This window comes from Syngnathoides biaculeatus, chromosome 3, assembly GCF_019802595.1.
Source record: "Syngnathoides biaculeatus isolate LvHL_M chromosome 3, ASM1980259v1, whole genome shotgun sequence".
Classification (NCBI taxonomy): Eukaryota; Metazoa; Chordata; class Actinopteri; order Syngnathiformes; family Syngnathidae; genus Syngnathoides; species Syngnathoides biaculeatus.
The window spans coordinates 29,792,902-29,812,042 of record NC_084642.1 but is presented as its reverse complement, the minus strand read 5'-3'; the positions used below and the strand labels follow the sequence as shown (position 1 = coordinate 29,812,042).

Sequence of the window (19,141 nt, the reverse complement as noted above, 5' to 3'; positions counted from 1 at the left end):
GGTATGGAAGCAATTTGGTGAGTTGGCAGTGGAGGTTTTAACCAACTTATTCAATACAATACAAGCGGGTTAGAACAGACCAGAAGAATGGAGGAAAAGTGTGCTCGCCCCCATTTTTAAGAACAAAGGCGATGTTCAGAACTGTGGAAACTACAGAGGAATAAAAATGATGAGCCACACAATGAAGTTATGGGAAAGAGTAGTGGAGGCTAGCCTCAAGACAGAAGTAAATATCTGCAAGCAACAGTATGGTTTCATGCCTCGAAAGAGTACCACAGATGCACTATTTGCCTTGAGAATGCTCGTGGAAAAGTACAGAGAAGGTCAGAAGGAGCTACATTGTATCTTTATAGACCTAGAGAAAGCCTATGACAGAGAACCAAGAGAGGAACTGTGGTAATGCATGTGGAAGTCTGGTCTTGCGGGGAAATATATTAGAATAGTACAGGACACGCATGAGGGCAGCAGGACAATGGTGAGGTGTGCCATAGATGTGACACAAGAATTTAAGGTGGAGGTGGGACAGCTGGTGGAAGGTGTCTGGTGTGTTATGTGACAGAAGTTTCTATGCTAGGATGAAGGGCAAAATTTATAAAACAGTGGTGAGGCCGGCCATGATGTATGGATTAGAGACGTTGGCACTGAAGAAACAATAGGAAGCAGAACTGGAGGTGGCAGAAATAAAGATGTTGAGGTTCTCTCTTGGAGTGAGTAGGTTGGATAGGATTAGAAATGAGCTCATTAGAGGGACAGCCAAAGTTGGATGTTTTGGAGGCAAGGTTTGAGTGAGCAGACTTCGATGGTTTGGAAATGTACAGAGGCAAGAGAGTGAGTATATTAGTAGGAGGTTGCTGAGGATAGAGCTGCCAGGCAAAAGAGCGAGAGGAAGACCAAAGAGAAGGTTGATGGATGTTGTGAGGGAAGATATTACGGCAGTTGGGGTTAGAGAGGAGGATGCATGAGACAGGCTTAGATGGAAAAAGATGACACCCTGTGGCGACCCCTAACGGGACAAGCCGAAAGGATAAGAAAAGAAGAAGAAAGATTTTTTTACAAGAGTAACTTGCACTGCGCTATATCATGTGACACTAGGGCATTCATCCCTCAAACATCAAATCAAAGGGGCCTTCATCCAGCAATATTTGTTATCATAGATTTTATTAAAAATGCTCATTAATGCACGTGGAACATGAGTGTTTCAAAGATTTTATCTGGTTCTTTCACACAATTATGCCCCCTACTTTGCAATTCAAACGGAGGTCTTTTTTCATCAAATTTCCTCACGTGGCAGAAAGGCCACTTAAGTCTAATTGCTAATTACCTTTTATCATTGCGCTCTGGTCCAGTAATGTTTCATGAGAACACACGGTTAGTTCAACTGTCATGCGTATGAGGCATAGTCAACCTACAGATGAGACATAACAGAAAATCATTACATATTTAACGAAGCCATGAGTTAATTCAGCAGCTTTGGTACGTCTCTGCAGACCCGTAAAGCAACTGACACAGATGTGGAGAGCATGGTTTTATTTTAGTGTGAATATGAGCTGAATTGGCCACTTTACATGAATGTCCACATCATGGCACTTTCAGGTGCAAATCTGTGTCGGTTGCAGCTCCACGGATGCTGCATGAGCTGGGTCCAGGGGAGAGCACGAGAAGGGAACAAGACTGAAGCCAAGCTTGCACTGAGTGGTCGGAATGTGCAAAACAGCCTGTGCATGTGGAATGAGTTCTAGACAGGAAGTAGCGAGCAGAAGAAGATGAAGCACTGGTGCAAGAGGAGCACACTGCACAGTAGTGCTAGGTTAACAACACATATACCATTTTTTTTCTTCTGCGTAAATGTACACTTAGAATGAACGTGTATTATATGGTAAGATGGCCAGGTATGATTGGCGTGTGCTCGAGGGAGGTCGGGGCTGCAAGAAACTGATTGGCTGTGCTTGATAGTAGGGAGTGGCTAGAGAATCAACATCTACTTCTGTCTTTGCTCCAGCAGGTTTATGGGACAGCTATCGAGGAGACGTGGTGTAAGAGAGATTGCGCATGCTGAGCGCAGAGCATCTGAGCTTGTGAGGGAAGGGACAAGAGAAAAGGGTGAGGGTGGGGGAGTAAGAGAACAGGCGCTGGTGAATAGAGAGGGAGGGAGCTTCAGGGAGAGAGAGTGGATCAGCGTTTGAACACTGCAGTCTTTCTTTTGCTTCTGTGAAGAAACTGTCCCTCTTTCCACTGCCTGTCTCGTTGCTCGGCCATGACCCCACTGGACGTCTTGATCTCCATGCCCACCTAGAGAGGAAGAGGCAAACGCTTTGTAGCGCAAGAGAGAGGGACCAGAAGACGGGACACTTTGCCTTACTAATGAGTGTCTGGAAATGAATTAAGAATCGTCAGCACTGAGGGACACGTTGTGAGGCGTCAGAAGAGAATATGAGGGAGTTGAAGAAGGAGACTTGATGCGCGGTTTGTGTGAGCAGTGAAGAGAGAGGAGGAGTAACCATTAGACACTTTCCGGGTAGAATTGGCAAGTTAGGGCAGAGCCACAAGGAGAGGGTAACAGATTAGTGATTCCAATTCACAAATTTTAGTTTGCTCATGATCATTATCCATCCTTCTTTTGCTTGTAATGTTCCGTTTAGACTCACACCCACATCCTTCTCTTCTCACTGCATGTCAGCAAAATCACATCTCACACATGCACATTGCTGAGCTCTGAGACACAGCGCGAGCCCACGTTTGAGAAGTTGCAGGGGGAACTCGATCAGCAACTTCTCATGAGACCTGGTAGGACATTTCTGTATTATCTGGACTACCCAAACCAGCTGGGCTTGAGAGGATGGGGGATGTCAAAGCCCTGCCATCATCTGCTTGATTAAAGTGATCCGTGATGAAGCTGCTAACCATCTTATCTGCTCGGGCTCGACACCTGTGTTTGGGGAATTAGAGGGGCGAAACAGGGATAGTCAGTGTGCTTGGATTATGTTCTAAACACACAAGAATTACACAGGTGTTGCAGTCGGATTATGCAAACTCTCCTGCTGCATGCAGTGACAGGCTTTAGGAATCAGGTGAATGACAGAGTTTTATCTCTAACAGATTAACTCTTATCACGCTTTTACTCTTGGGACATAATTTAATCAGATGCTTCAGGATTTCAAAGTGCTCAGATTCACTTTTGAGGTAAACTGAGGATAGGTGAAAACACTTGCTTCCACCGTCACCCTTCAATGACTTTGGCTCCCTAATTGTGAACTCTGTGTGCACAGTGCCAAATTGCACATTTGCCGCTAAAAAACAGTATTATGAGACGCTCAAGCACGGATGAGACGCCGTACCGGCGCAGTCCGTCTCTGGACAGCAAACCCGACACACCGACCTTCACCTCTGGCTTCCATCGCTTCAGTGGGGAGTTTGAGTACAAGCGGCCGCCGTTTGCGTTTGGTTTCACCACCACAAAGGGGCCTCAGACAACCAAGGGCCGTTGCACTCAGGGAAAGAAGTATGTGGTGTTTTACCTGGACCTCTCCTTCATATTCCTCCTAGAACTGCGACGCTGCAGGATGGCTGAAGGTTGTATGATGGCCCTGCGTTACGGGATGGTCTTCTTCAATCTCCTGTTCTGGGTAAGATCTTACATTTTGTTTACTGTGACAGACTTCCATACCTTTTTAAAAACTTCCTCAACTCTTGTACTCCTTTGGATTTCTTGTTCCCCCCCCCCCCATTTATTTTATGGGTGTTTGTTGTGTGGTAATGATGCGACAGGAGAGTGGGAAGGTGATAGAGATCATGGATTTAGATGTGTGCAATGCTCACTGCGTGGGTGAGTGAAGCATTTCTTTTCTCACTATAAGATATTGAAATTGTGGGTGGACGCTGACTTCTTTGCAGCATTAGGCTTTGGCTTCCATAGAGCGTGTATTATGTCCACTTAATCATAGCGATATCATTGCAGTAAATCCCTACTTGGCTTTGCTTTGCCCTCCTCCCTGTACAAGTATATACCTCAGCATAAAGATATAAGCGACTGCCACTGCTCAGTAGCTCGCTGATCAAATCACTTTGCCATAGAGCTGTCGTGTTTTGTCTGCCTGTGTCACTGGCATCCCGATAACCCCAGAACAGATCACTTTCGCTCACACTATTAAACCTGTCATGTTCCCCTGGAGTGGATCAGATATTAATATCCTTTTGTGTGCCATCAATTTTTTTTTGGCCACAACCTCCTTCGGGAAATCTCTTCTAACTTGTCACATAGTTTGTAAAGGATTGTGGTCACCATTGACTGCCTTCCTGGCACTACATTTGTTTCACCCATTGTTCTCTTCTTAGTTGAAATAGAATGAGTTGACTCCTGAAATACAATCTAGTTCCCCAGATGCAATCTCCCCACGGCTTTGAGCAACCCTCTTCCCTCTTATATCTTCTATCTGTTATAAAACTCGGTGAAAGGGAGGTCACAATTTGTTATTAGCACAGCTATGTGCAGTTGTGTGTGCATTAGTGCGATGAGAAATATATTGATCACTTGACCACAATGAGATATTGGCCTCTCCTCTGAAGAGAAGCCAGTTATGGCTTCCAACTTCCAAGTATGAATGGGCAAGGTCATTCAAAATGTAACCCCTCTTCTTATCTGTGTCATACATATTGCTGACTCATTACACAAATCAAGCTTTATTTAACAGTGGGATTTTCCTCAGAGGATTAATAACACTTAACTTTAATTTCACCTATATCCATATTGTTTGACGTATGATGTGCAGTCCCTCAACACATATATGCTGTCAACAGTGGTCGAAATACACATTTTTTTCATAAATATAAATGGATGAAACAAACTAGAAAGTAGAAGAGTGAACAGAACAGGTATATTAATCAATGAGGACTCAAAATTATTTACGTTTGATCAATTAGTTATTTCACAAAAAGAAATCACATTAAGAGTTCATATATTTAAAAAAAAATGTCTGGATACTGGTTGGCTCCACTGTCTAATATATAAATGTTTCCTCTTCCACTCATAGTTTAAAATGCCTTCCAAACAAGGAAAACATTTACATGATCAGGGATTACCATTTAAAAAATCAGTAGTGACAACCTATCAACGCCAATAATGCAGACATTAACTGAATGCAAATTCTAAGATGGGCCACAACCTACGTTTTTTTTCCAATTCTGGCTCAGAGACTTCTGTTAATAACATTTTCCTGCAGCCATAATCTGTGCAGGTTCTATTGTCTTCCTAATTACTGTTCATTGAAGCCTAAAATCTGATGAGTAAATGTATGGGGTCAAATTAAAATCACAACAGGTGCCATCGCAGGAGGTGTGGAGGCTCAAGTGTTGACACCAGTTAGTGAACATATGAACACAAAAAGCAGAGCGTAGATAAACAGCAGCAACAATGGCAAGTGGGAAGATCAGAAGACGATAAAGGAAGCCTCACACTATTACTTTCTTCTCTCACGCATGTATGCTATCTGAGGTAGGTGCTCTCATCCGACATCGGTGTTAAAATGAACTACGCTCAAGGGAGTTGCTTGAGCCGCCATGCGGTGTCCGACCCTGATTGAATAATTTTATGATGTGGGTCAGACTTGCTGCGCTGAAGTAAAACAAATCGATAGGAACATGTGCAGGGTTATGTTGTCCAGACCCCCACCATGGTCAGTCCAGTGGCCGTCCAGGCCACCCAAAGTGAGGTGCATGGCTGAGCAGTTCAGGAGATTGGCTCGGACGCCAAGCACCAGGGTCTTTTTGGGGCCAGTCAGGCAGATTTCTGTGAAGATAGTCCCAATGGTAGAGCAGCATCCTAGCAACAAGAACACATGGCAGCAGCGGTTGAAGCACCACCGCTGAAAGAGGAGCGAGAGGCGGCTGCTGGTTGAGCATTGCTGCTAGAGCAGGGGCGAGAAGTGGCTGCTGGTCGAGCACCGCTGGAGCGGGGGTAAGAGGCGATGGCTGTGGGCGAAGCACCACTGCTGGAGCAGGGGCAAGAGGCGGTGGATGCTGGTTGAGCACCGGCGAGATAGAGGCGAGAGGCGGTGGCAGGTCAGGTGCCGCCGAGGCAGTAGCAAGAGGCGGCTGCGGGTCAAGCCCCGCCGTGGCAGGGGCGAGAGGCTGCTGTGGGTCGAGCACCGTCGCGAGAGCAGGGGCTAATTAATAACTCATTCCATAATCATGTTCGTAACTCCAGCACTCATATCTGAAATCACCTTTTCTCACTGAAATGATTGAAAATGCCAACAACAGAACAGCCACCGTATCTGGGTCATACATACAGTACATGTACGAGCCAGATGCGGTGGCTGTTGCCATATTGGAGGTGCGTCACTTTATAATCTTTTTAAATTAGACCAGCGTTATCGGACAGGTCTTTCAAAGATCATTCCATTGATATGTGTACTGTTTTCCAGTGACAAACTCATTTTGACCAATTTTTGAAGGCCTACATTTTTTCATGTTTCGGGGTAAGTGCCTCAAGATTTGATCGCCATCTTACTGCAGGCCTTCAAATGCTCAATGCGACCAGTGTTACATGGCATTTGTCAGCATCATCCCTTTCTTTTTTGGGAAAAGGATGACGACAGCACATCATCATCCATTTTGGCCACAACAAAAATCAGTTTTAGGTTAAAATGTACAGACATCCATGTTTTTTTGCTCTAACTGTGACTGACTGTGTCTTTCCCTCTCAACCACGCCCCTACAATGCTCCAACACCTCACATGGGTCTTCATCTGGTGTCATACAAAAAAAATTCTTCCCAAATCTTAGATAAAAAAAAAAAAATCACTGGAAATGATTTAATATGTGTTTTGCACTAAACAGAATTTGTTTATGAAAACATTTCAATCTTCGTCTTTGGCAATAAATGAGTCCTAAAGACACCTATGGCATCATTTTTAGTATGTTTTTAATTTTAAAAAAGGCAGCATGAATGGACCCATCCGTTTTTTCACCACGCATCATGATGTTGTTGTATACACTTTTTGTATCTCCCGCTATGAAAATCCACTCAAAGCATTCGTTTTGGAGAAGAACCAGAAAGTGACGTTTTTTTCCAGAAGCCCACACTGGCAGTTTTGTGTGTTCACACCTGTTTTACCGGCGCGAAAGTAGCTGTTTTTCCTGCGTGTTATCCAAAATGCCGTCTCGTTGTATTCCTGGATATTGGACGAACACTCAGGAGGATGGATTCACTCTTCACATGTTTCCAAAACACCCGGGTTGTGAAAAATCGATTGCACAGGTACAAAAGACGAGAGCTTTGTGGGTGTTTCAAATGACAGGTAGGTGTGTATAGAGCTATTAAAGAAAAATAATAATTGGAGGGGACATAATTCTCTCAGAAGTAACAAAAGACTTGTGTCATAATAACTTAAAGTACGTAAGTCAGGGGTGCTAAATGTGTCGATGTGCAGCCGTGGGTGGTTTGGCCACATGCGAAGGAGAAAGGAGCTCCCCCACCGACCACCTATGTTTTGCCTGGCATGGCTCCTCCTGAGTACGCTACATACTGTCGGGGAGTCTATTGTTAGTTAGAAGTGATCCGCATATCATCAAAATATGGATCGAAAGGATAGGGTAATATTGCCCTGGCCACTTCACTCGATTGTAAGATGTCCTCTTCTTCGAAAAGAGCTTTCATGTCAGAAGGGGCGTCGGAAAAATCTGAAAATCTCAGTTGTTCATCTCCCATAGCAGGTGGCACAGCGTCTTATCAATGACGACTGTCTAAGTGTGATGTCTGCTGAGGACGTTGCAGGCAATATGGCCACGACTTGGATGTCGAGTGAGACTTCCGCAACTTTGCACATGAATGACACGCTCTCCGCTCATATTTATTTTTTCGTATAGACATTGAAGTGAATAATATTATCTGTAATTTTCACAACAATATCTATTTTACAATGAATATAGGGATGTCACTGGTACTATAAGGAACGAGTTCATAATGCAAAGTCAATGAGGGCCAAGATTTTAGCTGTGAACTTTTCTGTTGAATGGGAGTTTCAAACTGGCATAACTTTCTTAATCTTTATCCTATCTGAGTGTTATTCTGTTTGTACTGTATCCGGTGTATCCAATTATCGTGGTCGAGTTTCCACTTTTTTGAGCCATTTAGCCAGCAACAGATACGCACGTGCGTGCATACTAGTACTATCATGTAGGTCCTCCCTCCCGACCAAGCAAATTCAATTTCAAGGAAATTATAGCATCTTCTTCAGAGATCGTTTATTTATGAAGGTGATTTACTGGTACTTTGCTCTGTGTTTCGTTATCTTATGAACAGTAAAGAACCAGTTAGTTCTACTTGCGGTAAATAAATTATCAATGTAAGTCATATAGGAGGCTCGCCAGATAGCTTATCCATAGTGTATTGTAAACTATTCGATTTTCAAAATATCTGTTGATTGTCTTTCTTTTTGTCACCAACATTGTTCACCAGTGTAGCTAATGCTATAACTTTCATTTTTGGCAGTCAAATTTTTGCCCCACAACCACAAGTTCTTCTGTAACGCATCTTCAGTCAAACTACAACAAAATGTTGTCTACGAAGTGCTTGTAGGGTTATCTTGTCTCGAAGGACTTTGCTGCTATAACATTGAGGCATTCGAGCCACTGCTTTACAAAATAGAAACAATGCATAGCAATACAGCAATGCGGCATCTTAGGAACACAGATGAATAACGTGTCAGAAAGAAGATATTGAACAGCTTTATCCACAACAACCAGTGTGGTGTACCATGAGTCTCCTGGAAGTGATGTCACTGCTGACGATTGGAGTTTTATACTACACTTTTGTAGCCAACGGATTTACTAGGGTCCAAGCTAAAAATACTGGGTGTATTCCAAATAAATTTTGAAAATGTTTTCTTGATGACATGCTTCATCAAATATACACGTTGCAAAATTTTCCAATTTACTTCAAAATTGATCTTCAAGTTCAGGCAGTCCTTGCCTCTTTGCAGCAGCCAATCATTGTAGCTGGGGATATCCTGCTTAGAACACAGTAGACAGAACTATGGAAATTATAATTAGAGCTCAGCTTCTCTCTGAGGTAATCAGTACAGGACCAATATTCATCATTCTTCAGCGAGGATAAGGAATGTATAATATTATGTATTATACTATATGCAATGTTGTATTATATTATTTTCTCTGTCCTTACTGTTACTGCACCATTTGTGTACAATCTGTTGCTTAAAGCTGCATAGCACCACAGCAGACGCTATTTAGCATTAGCATTAAGTTAGCAGCTTGAAAGTCCAAGTGATATTGTTTAAAATACACAACACTTTTTGTTTTATGTTTCGTTAGAAATGAAATTTCATCAGGGAGTGTCAATAAAAAAAAAAACATTTGCCAAAATGTTTCTTATTGTGTAGTAGGTTGCGTTTACTACCACCACAGAGCTCGTATTTCAAGCCGGGGCACCCAAGTCAAACCAAATAAATCGGCCAACCATTGGCTGGTATCATAAAGAATTTGCAAGTCAAGTCACTTGCACCTCAAGGAAGCACACAACCAGGTTGATTGAAAGAGGTCAAAATATTTGATTTGTGCATTTTTAACTATGTTCGCTGATAATAAGATATAGCATAGCCACACATGCTTCACTTGTATCACTCTGCCTCATTATAGGCTAAGCCAGGGATTTCCATGGGAAAAGACACCAGGCTTAAACCTATTTGGTCACTTAGCAACCTGCGTCCCTGCGCTGTCCTTTGTCCCGGTCGTGAACCCCATGAAATTCATGTGCATTTTAAAAAGGCCATAATCATATACATTAGCTATAAAACAAAACTACGGCGCTCGTTATCCTTTTATTCGTTAATATTAATCTAAACAAATTCCTCTCTTTTGAATGTAGAATAAAGTTGAAAACAACAATTTTGAGAATGTTACGTGTCGACTGTTATTTCATTCCTGTAACAGTGTTGTTTATAAAAACTTTGGATGGGTTTCCGTTCTTGGCACGAAGGATATTGCCTTACTAGCACATCATTCATAGCTCTGCTTTGTTTTGCTGTGTGTTTACATCATCAATCCATCCAATTTCTTAGCCGCTTATACTCACAAAGTTCACATGAGTGCTGGAACCTATCCCAGCTGCCATCGTGCAGGAGGCAGGGCCAATCGCAGGGCACATGGAAATAGACAACAGTCGCACTCACAATCGCACCTAGGGGCAGTTTAGAGTGTTCAATTAATGTTGCATGTTTTGGGGATGTGGGAGGAAACAGGAGTACCCAGAGAAAACCCACGCAAGGCATGGGGAGAACATGTAAACTCTACACAAGCAGACAACCCTTCTCATTAAAATGGAAGTAGAAAAGTGTGAAGTGTGCAATACAGTAAGCTGAAACGCAGATCAAGTGTGTTAGAGCGTGAAAATATTCCCAAACAAACAACAAAAGCTAATAAGCAACATATGCACCCCAAGACAAATGCTGATGATCCCGTAAATCTAGTGGTGATGACTCTTGCATAAACTTGCAACAGTAAGATACTAAAAAATATGTAAGTTTTCATATCTTGACACCACCACAAGGGTTGAAATGGCCCAGATCAGAAAAGAAATACCAAAAACACTTTTTAATTAATTTGGACAGCACAAAATCGCTTCTCCTGACTTTTGGAAGAGTGCTTGAGTAGGTAGAGGATATTGCTTTCAACAGTGGGTGATTCTGGGACAGAGATGCAAGAGATAGAAATTCAGGCTGTAGGAAGAGCCTTAAGACATGTTCTCTGAAGTTGTGTTTACTTGTCGTCATAATGTAGGTCAGAGCCCAGTGGAAAATCCAGAGATTGCCAGAGTTGTGAATGGGTTGCATCCGTCTCCAATGATCTTACCAGATCAATAGAAATTGCCCTTCTACTCATCTGAGATGTGTCTGACCTGCCCTGTTCAGCCCTCCCTGCCACACAATTCATCGATTCACAGCAGGACACGACGACGTGCATAGCATGAGAATCTCACTTAATAGGGCCACAGTTTGCATTTTCTGAGTGTGGCATGTTTGTGCACATAAACGCGCAAAAGGCAACAATATGAAACCTCGAAATGGAGCCGGCACACAAGGGATGTCTCCACACTGTCTTTTCTGCTGTCATTATTATTGCTTTGGAGGATAGCAGCTACAGTATTTGTAATTCTCATCACGATCAGTAATCAAATCAGATCAACCTCACAGGCCACAATAGGATGCTCAGATGGGTGCTTGGAGCTAAATAAATCAGAATATTCTTTGTCTTATGATACACAAATATTCCCACTTGAATAATCACCTCAGGTTTTTCCCAGCTTCAGATAGGTCAGTCATTAAGGCTGGACTATGAAATACAGATATAACTCAAAGTCTTGAGACAAACCCCCTTTTAACCAATTGATTAATTAATCAATCACAGGTTGGCCTAAATGCCCCCTAAAACTTATTTCCCCAGCCTTACCATTTTTCCCTCTTTGCTGTTCCATCATAAAGGCTCCGTCACACCATGATGTTCTGGTCAACGTCCTCTGAACATTTCAATCGTTCTATTTTTCAGCATTCACCAACGTGGAGGACACATGTGCCGTGTGATTGACGTGTGTCTAACGCATGATTTAACGTGTGTCTAATGCACGAAAAGCGTGTCTAACGCACAAAAATCGTGTGACAGAAACCAAATAAGATACCCCTAAAAACCATTCGCGTGTGCAAACGCGTCATTGGGGCGCGACGAGCGATTTGTCTACGTAAGACGAGTGTGTTAAGCGATGGGTGAATAACGACAGAAAAGCGTTTTGCTGGCGTGGAATTTTTACAGTGGAACCGGCACGAAAACGTTGGAAAGTTCATAGACACTTCAGCTGTTGTCGTGAGTTAGAACAGTGAGCATCACGCTGCCGAGAAGAAAAAAAAGTTAGGGCGCGGACTTGAGCAACTAGCGCTGCTAATAAGAGAGCTAAGCCTCTTTCATCACGAGCAATGTGTTTGGAGGAAAAACAACAGCAGGAGGAAGAGCACGTCCGCGAAGTCACGCACCATGTGACACCCCCTGGGGACCCTAAACACCTTGCAAACCCCAGTGAGGACGGTCCGACAAAGAGACAAAAGAAGCAGAGAAAGGATTGCAGGATCCTGGACAGGGCTGTTGAGGATAGTCAGGTGGAGTTTTTCCGCGAAAACGAACTGCTGCTTTCTGGATCTTCCATAGTAGGTGCTCTCTACTGTAGCTTAATATTAAATGGACCTTGCTTTTACAAAGCATCGGTTTATATACCCATATGCATGGAAGTTCAGGAAACGCTCGAATGACACTCAATGGAAACCAAACGACGTTCGTTTCACTTTGGTTACACGCTGTGTGCGCCAGGGGATTGTTCAGTGGGCGTTGACAGGTTGCCAGTGAGTCGTTCACTGCAAAGCGAATGATTAAGTAACAACCAAGTAAAGCTAGAGTTACCACTGACTAACGATAGGCAAACGCGTGCAACGCTCGGCGAACCTTAGTAAAACGTTCCACGGATGTTCTTGAACGTTCTGCAGCGTTTAAAATTAAACGTTGATGAACGCTGATCTCGGTGAGAACTTTTGTGCATGTTCAAAACTTTTTTTCCAGACCGGCGTTCTCCGCCGATTCCCAGCGATCATTGACCTTCACTGGCGTGGAAACAACGCTACTCTGGAGCTATCCCGGCGACCATGGGCGACTACCAACGTTTCGTCAAACGCTGTAGGACGCTGGCCAGAACGTCATGGTGTGACGGGACCATAAGGACCGTCCATATTCGCACCGCCTACGCTGTGAAAACTTAAAACAAGAAATGGTGGCAAATACCGACACACATGCCATACTGAGCAAAATTTTGCTGCCCAGGGGAGTTTCTGGAACATACGTCTTGGGTGCATGTCACTCTTGCAACACTTGTTGGGTGCAGCCAATTAGGGCACTTGTTTTGCTAATTTGTATTGCACATATAATTGCACATGACCAACTGAATTCTCAACTATCAATGAATTAATTTTTATGGTCCTCTCCAAGACACACAGTTACAGCCTTCCTTTTTTTCATGTAGCTCATCTCCTTAAAACAGGCATAGTGAGGGGGAAAGGAGGTCGGGAAATCTTGTGGTGGCTCTAGCCCACTACATTTTTGACATGTCAGAAATGCACGGGGTTGTCATACAAGAGATCAGGCAAGTTTTCCTCATTCCCATCTGCACATTACACGTTTGAACTACACTATTTTAAAATGTGTCAGATGAAATCAAATTGGGATAGCAACTGTCTTGTTTGCACAGCACAATACTGAACCAAGATTTATAGCGCCACTAAAAATACATTGAGCTGCCAATGTGCTAATTACTCACAAGTTATTTAACTTTACTTTCACTGGACTGAGACAACACAAATTAAACTAACCCTCATAGGATTTAATTACAATGAAACCCAGGGTGCCCATCACCTTTAATCACACTAAAAAAATTCACAGCCTCAGAAGATGAGAAGCTTTGGCAGGTTTATGTGAAGGGACCTGAACAGATTCATATTAAAAAACACTCCGACTAATGTGCAACAATTTAAATACACAACATTGTATAATGATAAGCCTGCTGGAGAAACATTGCTGGTCCTTCGGAGCTTTCAGTTACCATACATAGAATACAAATACTGTACACTGAAAATGCTTCATTCAAACATGTAAATCGGTTGCCCAGAATTAAAATGTTAGAATTACACAATTTGATTATTTTTGAGGAAAAGGGAAAAGGTATATTAGGTACTTTTTTCCGTGTAGGTGTTGTCAAGGGTCTCTGTGTTTGCGTTCTCTGGTCGAAAAAAAAAAAGATCTGAAAAACAATGAAGAGGAAGTTGGTACAGTATGAATGATGTTTGACAACACCTGTGGGGATATTCAATTTAATTTACCCCACACATGGATTGCAGTTACAGTAGGTACTCAGACCAATTCAGCCAAGTACCATACCAGAGTTTTATTCCTGTTGTGGGCAGCCGCTTTCACAGTGAGAAGGGTCAAGCAAACCTCCATGGTGCTTCAGAGTCACACTTTTCTCAGCATTGATGAAAGTCAATGAATTCAGTTTCAGTTTTCACTTTAGGGAGCGAGTTATGTAAAAATGTTTCCATGTAAAAAAGAAAAACTGGTTATAATAGTGGTTACATGGCCTAATCTAATCAGTTTTCCTCTAGTTGTAAAAACGTTCAAATGTCTGAACCTTTATTGAGTGAGTGAGCTTTCACCTAGTTCACCAACACCTTTCCAAATTAGTCTGAGGCTGAGTGGATGTAGCAGAAAAACTCTGTGAGGGAAGTTTCTGACTCTTCTGTCAGTGTCAGGACATCCAGTCTTACTTTCACTGCATCCACCTTTCGATTAATACTGTATATAACTTGTACCATATCGTTTTTCTCAACATTCATTCCAAAGGATTTTAAAAACCTTACAATTGAAATCATGTAAGATGTAGCCGTGTTTAACCTATCAAAACAAAGGGCTAATTAGTGAGAACGACTGTATATGTAAAACTGTTCTTAGCTCACAATTGTACGGTGATGTGACCGATGAGAATGCATTCATTTGTGGTATATTAAGAGGTTGTTCCGAGTCAAAATGGGAGACGTTTGTTCATTCCCTGTGTTTCATTTAATCAGAGATGTGTTAAGGTATAGAGTATCAACTGCGTGGGGGAGAATGAATCTCAGGGCAAGAGAGCGATGTAGCAAGCACCACTCAGTTTTAACAATAAAATCTATGGATGATCAAAAGGAGTTCTTCTTGTTTCCTCTTCTGCAAAACACCGTTTAACTGTAGGATTCAATAAAAATTTAATACCTGTGGTTTAATTCAAGAAAAATCAACATCTATTTCAAGAAATGCATAGTGTTTTTCGTTGCCACATTGTTGAAGAAATGCCAGTTGACAAGTCAGTCTTCCAGAGCACGAAATGAAATTTGCAGGTTCCCAGCAGCACATTTTACTAAGTCACCCAAACAACACGGAATAAAGTCATAAGTGTAAAGACTGGCACTGCTGTACAGTCTTTTAGGGAGGGGACTCTTACAGTGTGGTAAATTATGAATAAGACAGGTCTTAAAAATGCTCCTTGTTGAATATCATTTTCCACTGCATAAAATAAGGCACTCCTTGACACACTGGGATCTTTCAGAAAAGGTTAATCAAAATCACAACATATATCCTCCACACAGAGAAAGAGGTTGGCCTTATTACTGCTTCAGTAAAGGTCAGGGATCAAATTTAAACACCAAAGCTTAGTGGGCGCGGAACATTCCGATTTATGAAATTTTGCTTTGTCAGAGCATCCCACAGAATTCGTGTGAGTTGTTATATTTAGTGGCTCGGAACCAAGGACTATAAGAACTGCGACTCTTAGTGGGACTGGGCTATTTAAATGGGGTTCATGTCATAACTTGCGCTTTGTGGGACCCTGCAAATGGAGGCAAACGAGCGTAAGCGGATGCTTGGACTGCGTATCCACGTGCACGAGACCTTCTTCTTCTTCTTCTTTTGGCTTGTCCCGTTAGGGGTTGCCACAGTGTGTCATCCTTTTCCATTTAAGACTATCTCGTTCAGCATCCTCTCTAACACCCACTGTCCTCATGTCCTCCCTCACAACATCCATCAACCTTTTCTTTGGTCTTCCTCTCGCTCTTTTGAGGAGGAAGAGTGAGGCCGCCCATGATGTACGGATTAGAGTTGGTGGCCCTGAAGAAACAACAGGAAGCAGAACTTGAGGTAGCAGAAATGAAGATGTTGAGGTTCGCGCTTAGTGTGAACAGGTGGGATAGGATTAGAAACGAGCTCATTGGAGGGACAGGTAAAGTTGGATGTTTTGGAGACAAAGTGAGAGAGAGCAGACTTTGATGGTTTGGACATGTTCAGAGGCGAGAGAGTGAGTATTTTGGTAGAAGGGTGCTGAGTGCAAAACAACAGGATAGTACACAGCACAGAAAATCATTTATACAGTAAAAAGCATGTACATATTGAAACATTTCATTTGCAGACAGATTAGACGAATGTGACATCAAGCTCCAGGAACTCAGGAATTTTGAACTTAACATAAATGATTGAATTTTTTTATTTCAGTTGTTTATTTTTTTTTCTTCGGGTGGCACGGTGAATCAGCTGGAAAGCGTTGGCCTCACAGTTTGGCGGTTCCGGGTTCATTCTCGGACCTGCCTGTGTGGGGTTTGCATGTTCTCCCCGTGCCTACGTGGGTTTTCTCTGGGCACTCCGCTTTCCTCCCACATCCCAAAAACATTCAACATTAAATGGACACTCTAAATTGCCCCTAGGTGTGATTGTGAGTACGGCTGTTCATCTCGATTGTGCCCCGCGATTGCCTAGCAACCAGTTCAAGGTGTACCCCGCCTCCTGCCCGTTGACAGCTGGGATAGGCTCCAGCACTCCCGCAACCCTAGTGAGGATAAGTGTCTAAGAAAACGGATGGATGGATAGATTTTTTTCTTCATTCTGTCACTGTACTTATTTTTGGTGGGAGTGGCACCGTTCTATAACAACAATTCACACTTATGGACAATTTTAAGTCTTCAATTACCCTAACTTTCATGGTTTTAGGATGTGGCAGGAAGCCAGAGTACCTGCAGCTAACCCATGGCAAGACCAAGACTACGTGCAAATAAAAATAATTACCAGTAACTGTGACCATGAATAACATAGACACGCAGAATAATTGTCGGAAAGAGTCTCCAACCTTTCATCTTCTGTGAGCGCTTTTTATGCAGGGAAAGACCTTTATCAACATTGCTAATTGCTGTGGTAAAATGTATTGTTTTGCATAGACTTTAATATGCTTGTTTTGCATATAAAATACATTTAAAAATGGCAAGCAGATCTTCTTATATTGTGTAAAATAACTTCACCGATACTGTTGCTGCATTTTGGCCTTTTTCAAACACCAAAACTTCAACTTTAACCCTGGCGATTATCTGCTCTGGTGGAATGCTCACCTGGAAGATGAGTCCTGAACTTGGATTTGATGACATACATGGCAGAAAAGGCTGACTCACACAGTGCTAAAGCTCTTTGCAGGCATATGATTCTACTGATTTCCAGAAATGCTGCAAATGTGTCTAGGATATTAGCTACACATCAGAGCTCCATCCCATCAGGGCCGACATAGGGAAGTTCAACCGTCTGTCCTGACAACTCACTCAAGGTGTTAGTAATGAAGGTCCCGCAGAGCTCTGGTTTGGCCAAGTCTCAGAATATGTGTATGAAAACACCTGCCTCAGCATGGACAACAGACTGCAATATTAAACACTTTTTCTGCTCCAAAGGGATGGCTTTCAGCATCTTGGCAACCGAGGGAAAGTACTGTACTTTTTTCTTTTTCATTTGCTGGATGTAAACATCGGATTTTTCTCTGAATACATATACAGCACTGATGATAGATCTTGTCTCTTTCTTGTACTGTTGCTTCTGGTGTTAGATGTTTTCATCCGCTTCTCCGATGAAAGCGTGGTCCAACAGACACTCAGCATGACTCAGGAATGGGGTCTCCTCATCGCTCGTTTAAATGAAGCCTTGATGTCTCCAAGCAAGGGAAGAAATCATACATCTGCTTAAGCGTTTGACCTGAATGCAAAGAAGAACATCAGAACAGAAATTCTCCCTATTTGGGAAAAGATTCCTACAGGAAAGATCTGAATGGCGTTAATGATTCTAACAACAGGCATTCTGGCAGGGTTGAATCCTATAATTTTTTTTTTAAATCAGGCTCAACACGTACCTTTTAAATTGAGCTTTTAAATTACACTTAATATAACTTTTATTGTACCTTCAAACTTTTATATTCTTGTATCTTTTTTATTACTATTGTTTTTAATCTTTTAGTATTAATCATCATATTTTATCATTATTCTTCTGCCAGTTTTACATCCATCCATCCATCCATTGTCTTAGCTGCTTATCCTCACGAGGGTCGCAGGGGTGCTGGAGCTTATCACAGTTGTCATCGGGCAGGAGGCAGGGTATACCCTGGACCGGGTGTCATCCAATCGCAGGTCACATAGATACAAACAATAGTCGGACTCTTAATCACACCTAGGGGCAATTTAGAGTGTCCAATTAGCTGTTTTTACAGTCTTATGCTTTTTTTAATTGAAGAATGTGTTTTAAGTAGGTTTATGATTATTTCATTGTTCTTCAGTGTTTCGTCAGAGGGAGCCCTCTGCACTGGGAGTTGTGGTTGACCGTGCCCATGGTCCTGCCTCTTGGGGTCCTCAGTCACCATATGTGACCCCCTCCCCTATTACTTTGTGTAGACAGTTCCTTGAGATGACATTTTCCACTTGATTTCCCCATATCTCGCTGTAGGCTTATTTTTAACTGCATGTGTGTTAGTGTATGTACCTGTGTGGATGCGTAGTCAGGGAGGCATGGTTTTTAACTACCGTACTGTATGTAATCCACTTTGAGATGCTTATCACTGAATGAAAAGTGCTTGGTCAATACAGTTTCATTTGATCGCTTTTGCACAAAGGTCCACAAAGGGTGGATGATAAGTCTGTATCTGGTCTTGGACACGTCACAGATTAGACATACACACACTTCTCACGTACCTTTGTGAAACAAATGCCCGTACTCTGCACTCTTGTACCTCCTTTATTAGTAGCCGGCTAACGTCCCAGCACTTCGTCACACGAGTCGGAGAGAGGTTTGTCCCGTCTTGCTCCAATGGCAGACAAAACCACTGTGGAAATGTTTGATCGAGCAGTAGTTGGAAAATAATGGTTTGATATCGGGGGGTGGGGGGGGGTGGGACGGGAGTTCCCATTTTTTGGATTCTACGAGAATTTGCGAAGTGCTGATTCAAATGTGGTTTTCATGATTTTTTTTTTAAACTCCTTGGTCAGCCACTGGAAGGGACTTGACGTACTTCTGCTGGCTCTTGACCGATGTGACTGAGACACCTGATCTACTGTGTTTATGTGAGTGGAAAAGAGTTGAAAAACCCTTTCTTACCATACTAGAAAAGTATCTTGAGTAATTCATGTTGACAGACATGAATCACGCAAATGTTAAAATATTCATACAGGACACTTGAGGACTGAATGTGTCAAAGTGATGTGCAGTATAATGGAAA

The 19,141-nt window shown here is 42.5% G+C and overlaps 1 protein-coding gene across 3 annotated transcripts in view; it reads left to right on the top strand.

Annotated features, from left to right (window-relative positions):
* The window catches only part of tspan4a (tetraspanin 4a), a 139,233-nt gene that overhangs the window by 21,718 nt on the left and 98,374 nt on the right, over positions 1 to 19,141 (top strand). For 2 of the 3 annotated variants that reach the window (XM_061815242.1, XM_061815243.1), the window contains one exon: positions 3,544 to 3,623. In XM_061815242.1, coding sequence (XP_061671226.1) covers positions 3,561 to 3,623 — 63 coding nt within the window. In that variant the 5' untranslated portion in view covers positions 3,544 to 3,560. Of the gene's footprint in view, positions 1 to 2,997; positions 3,181 to 3,266; positions 3,624 to 19,141 lie in introns of those variants that run through there. The other variant, XM_061815241.1, reaches the window with a different exon arrangement.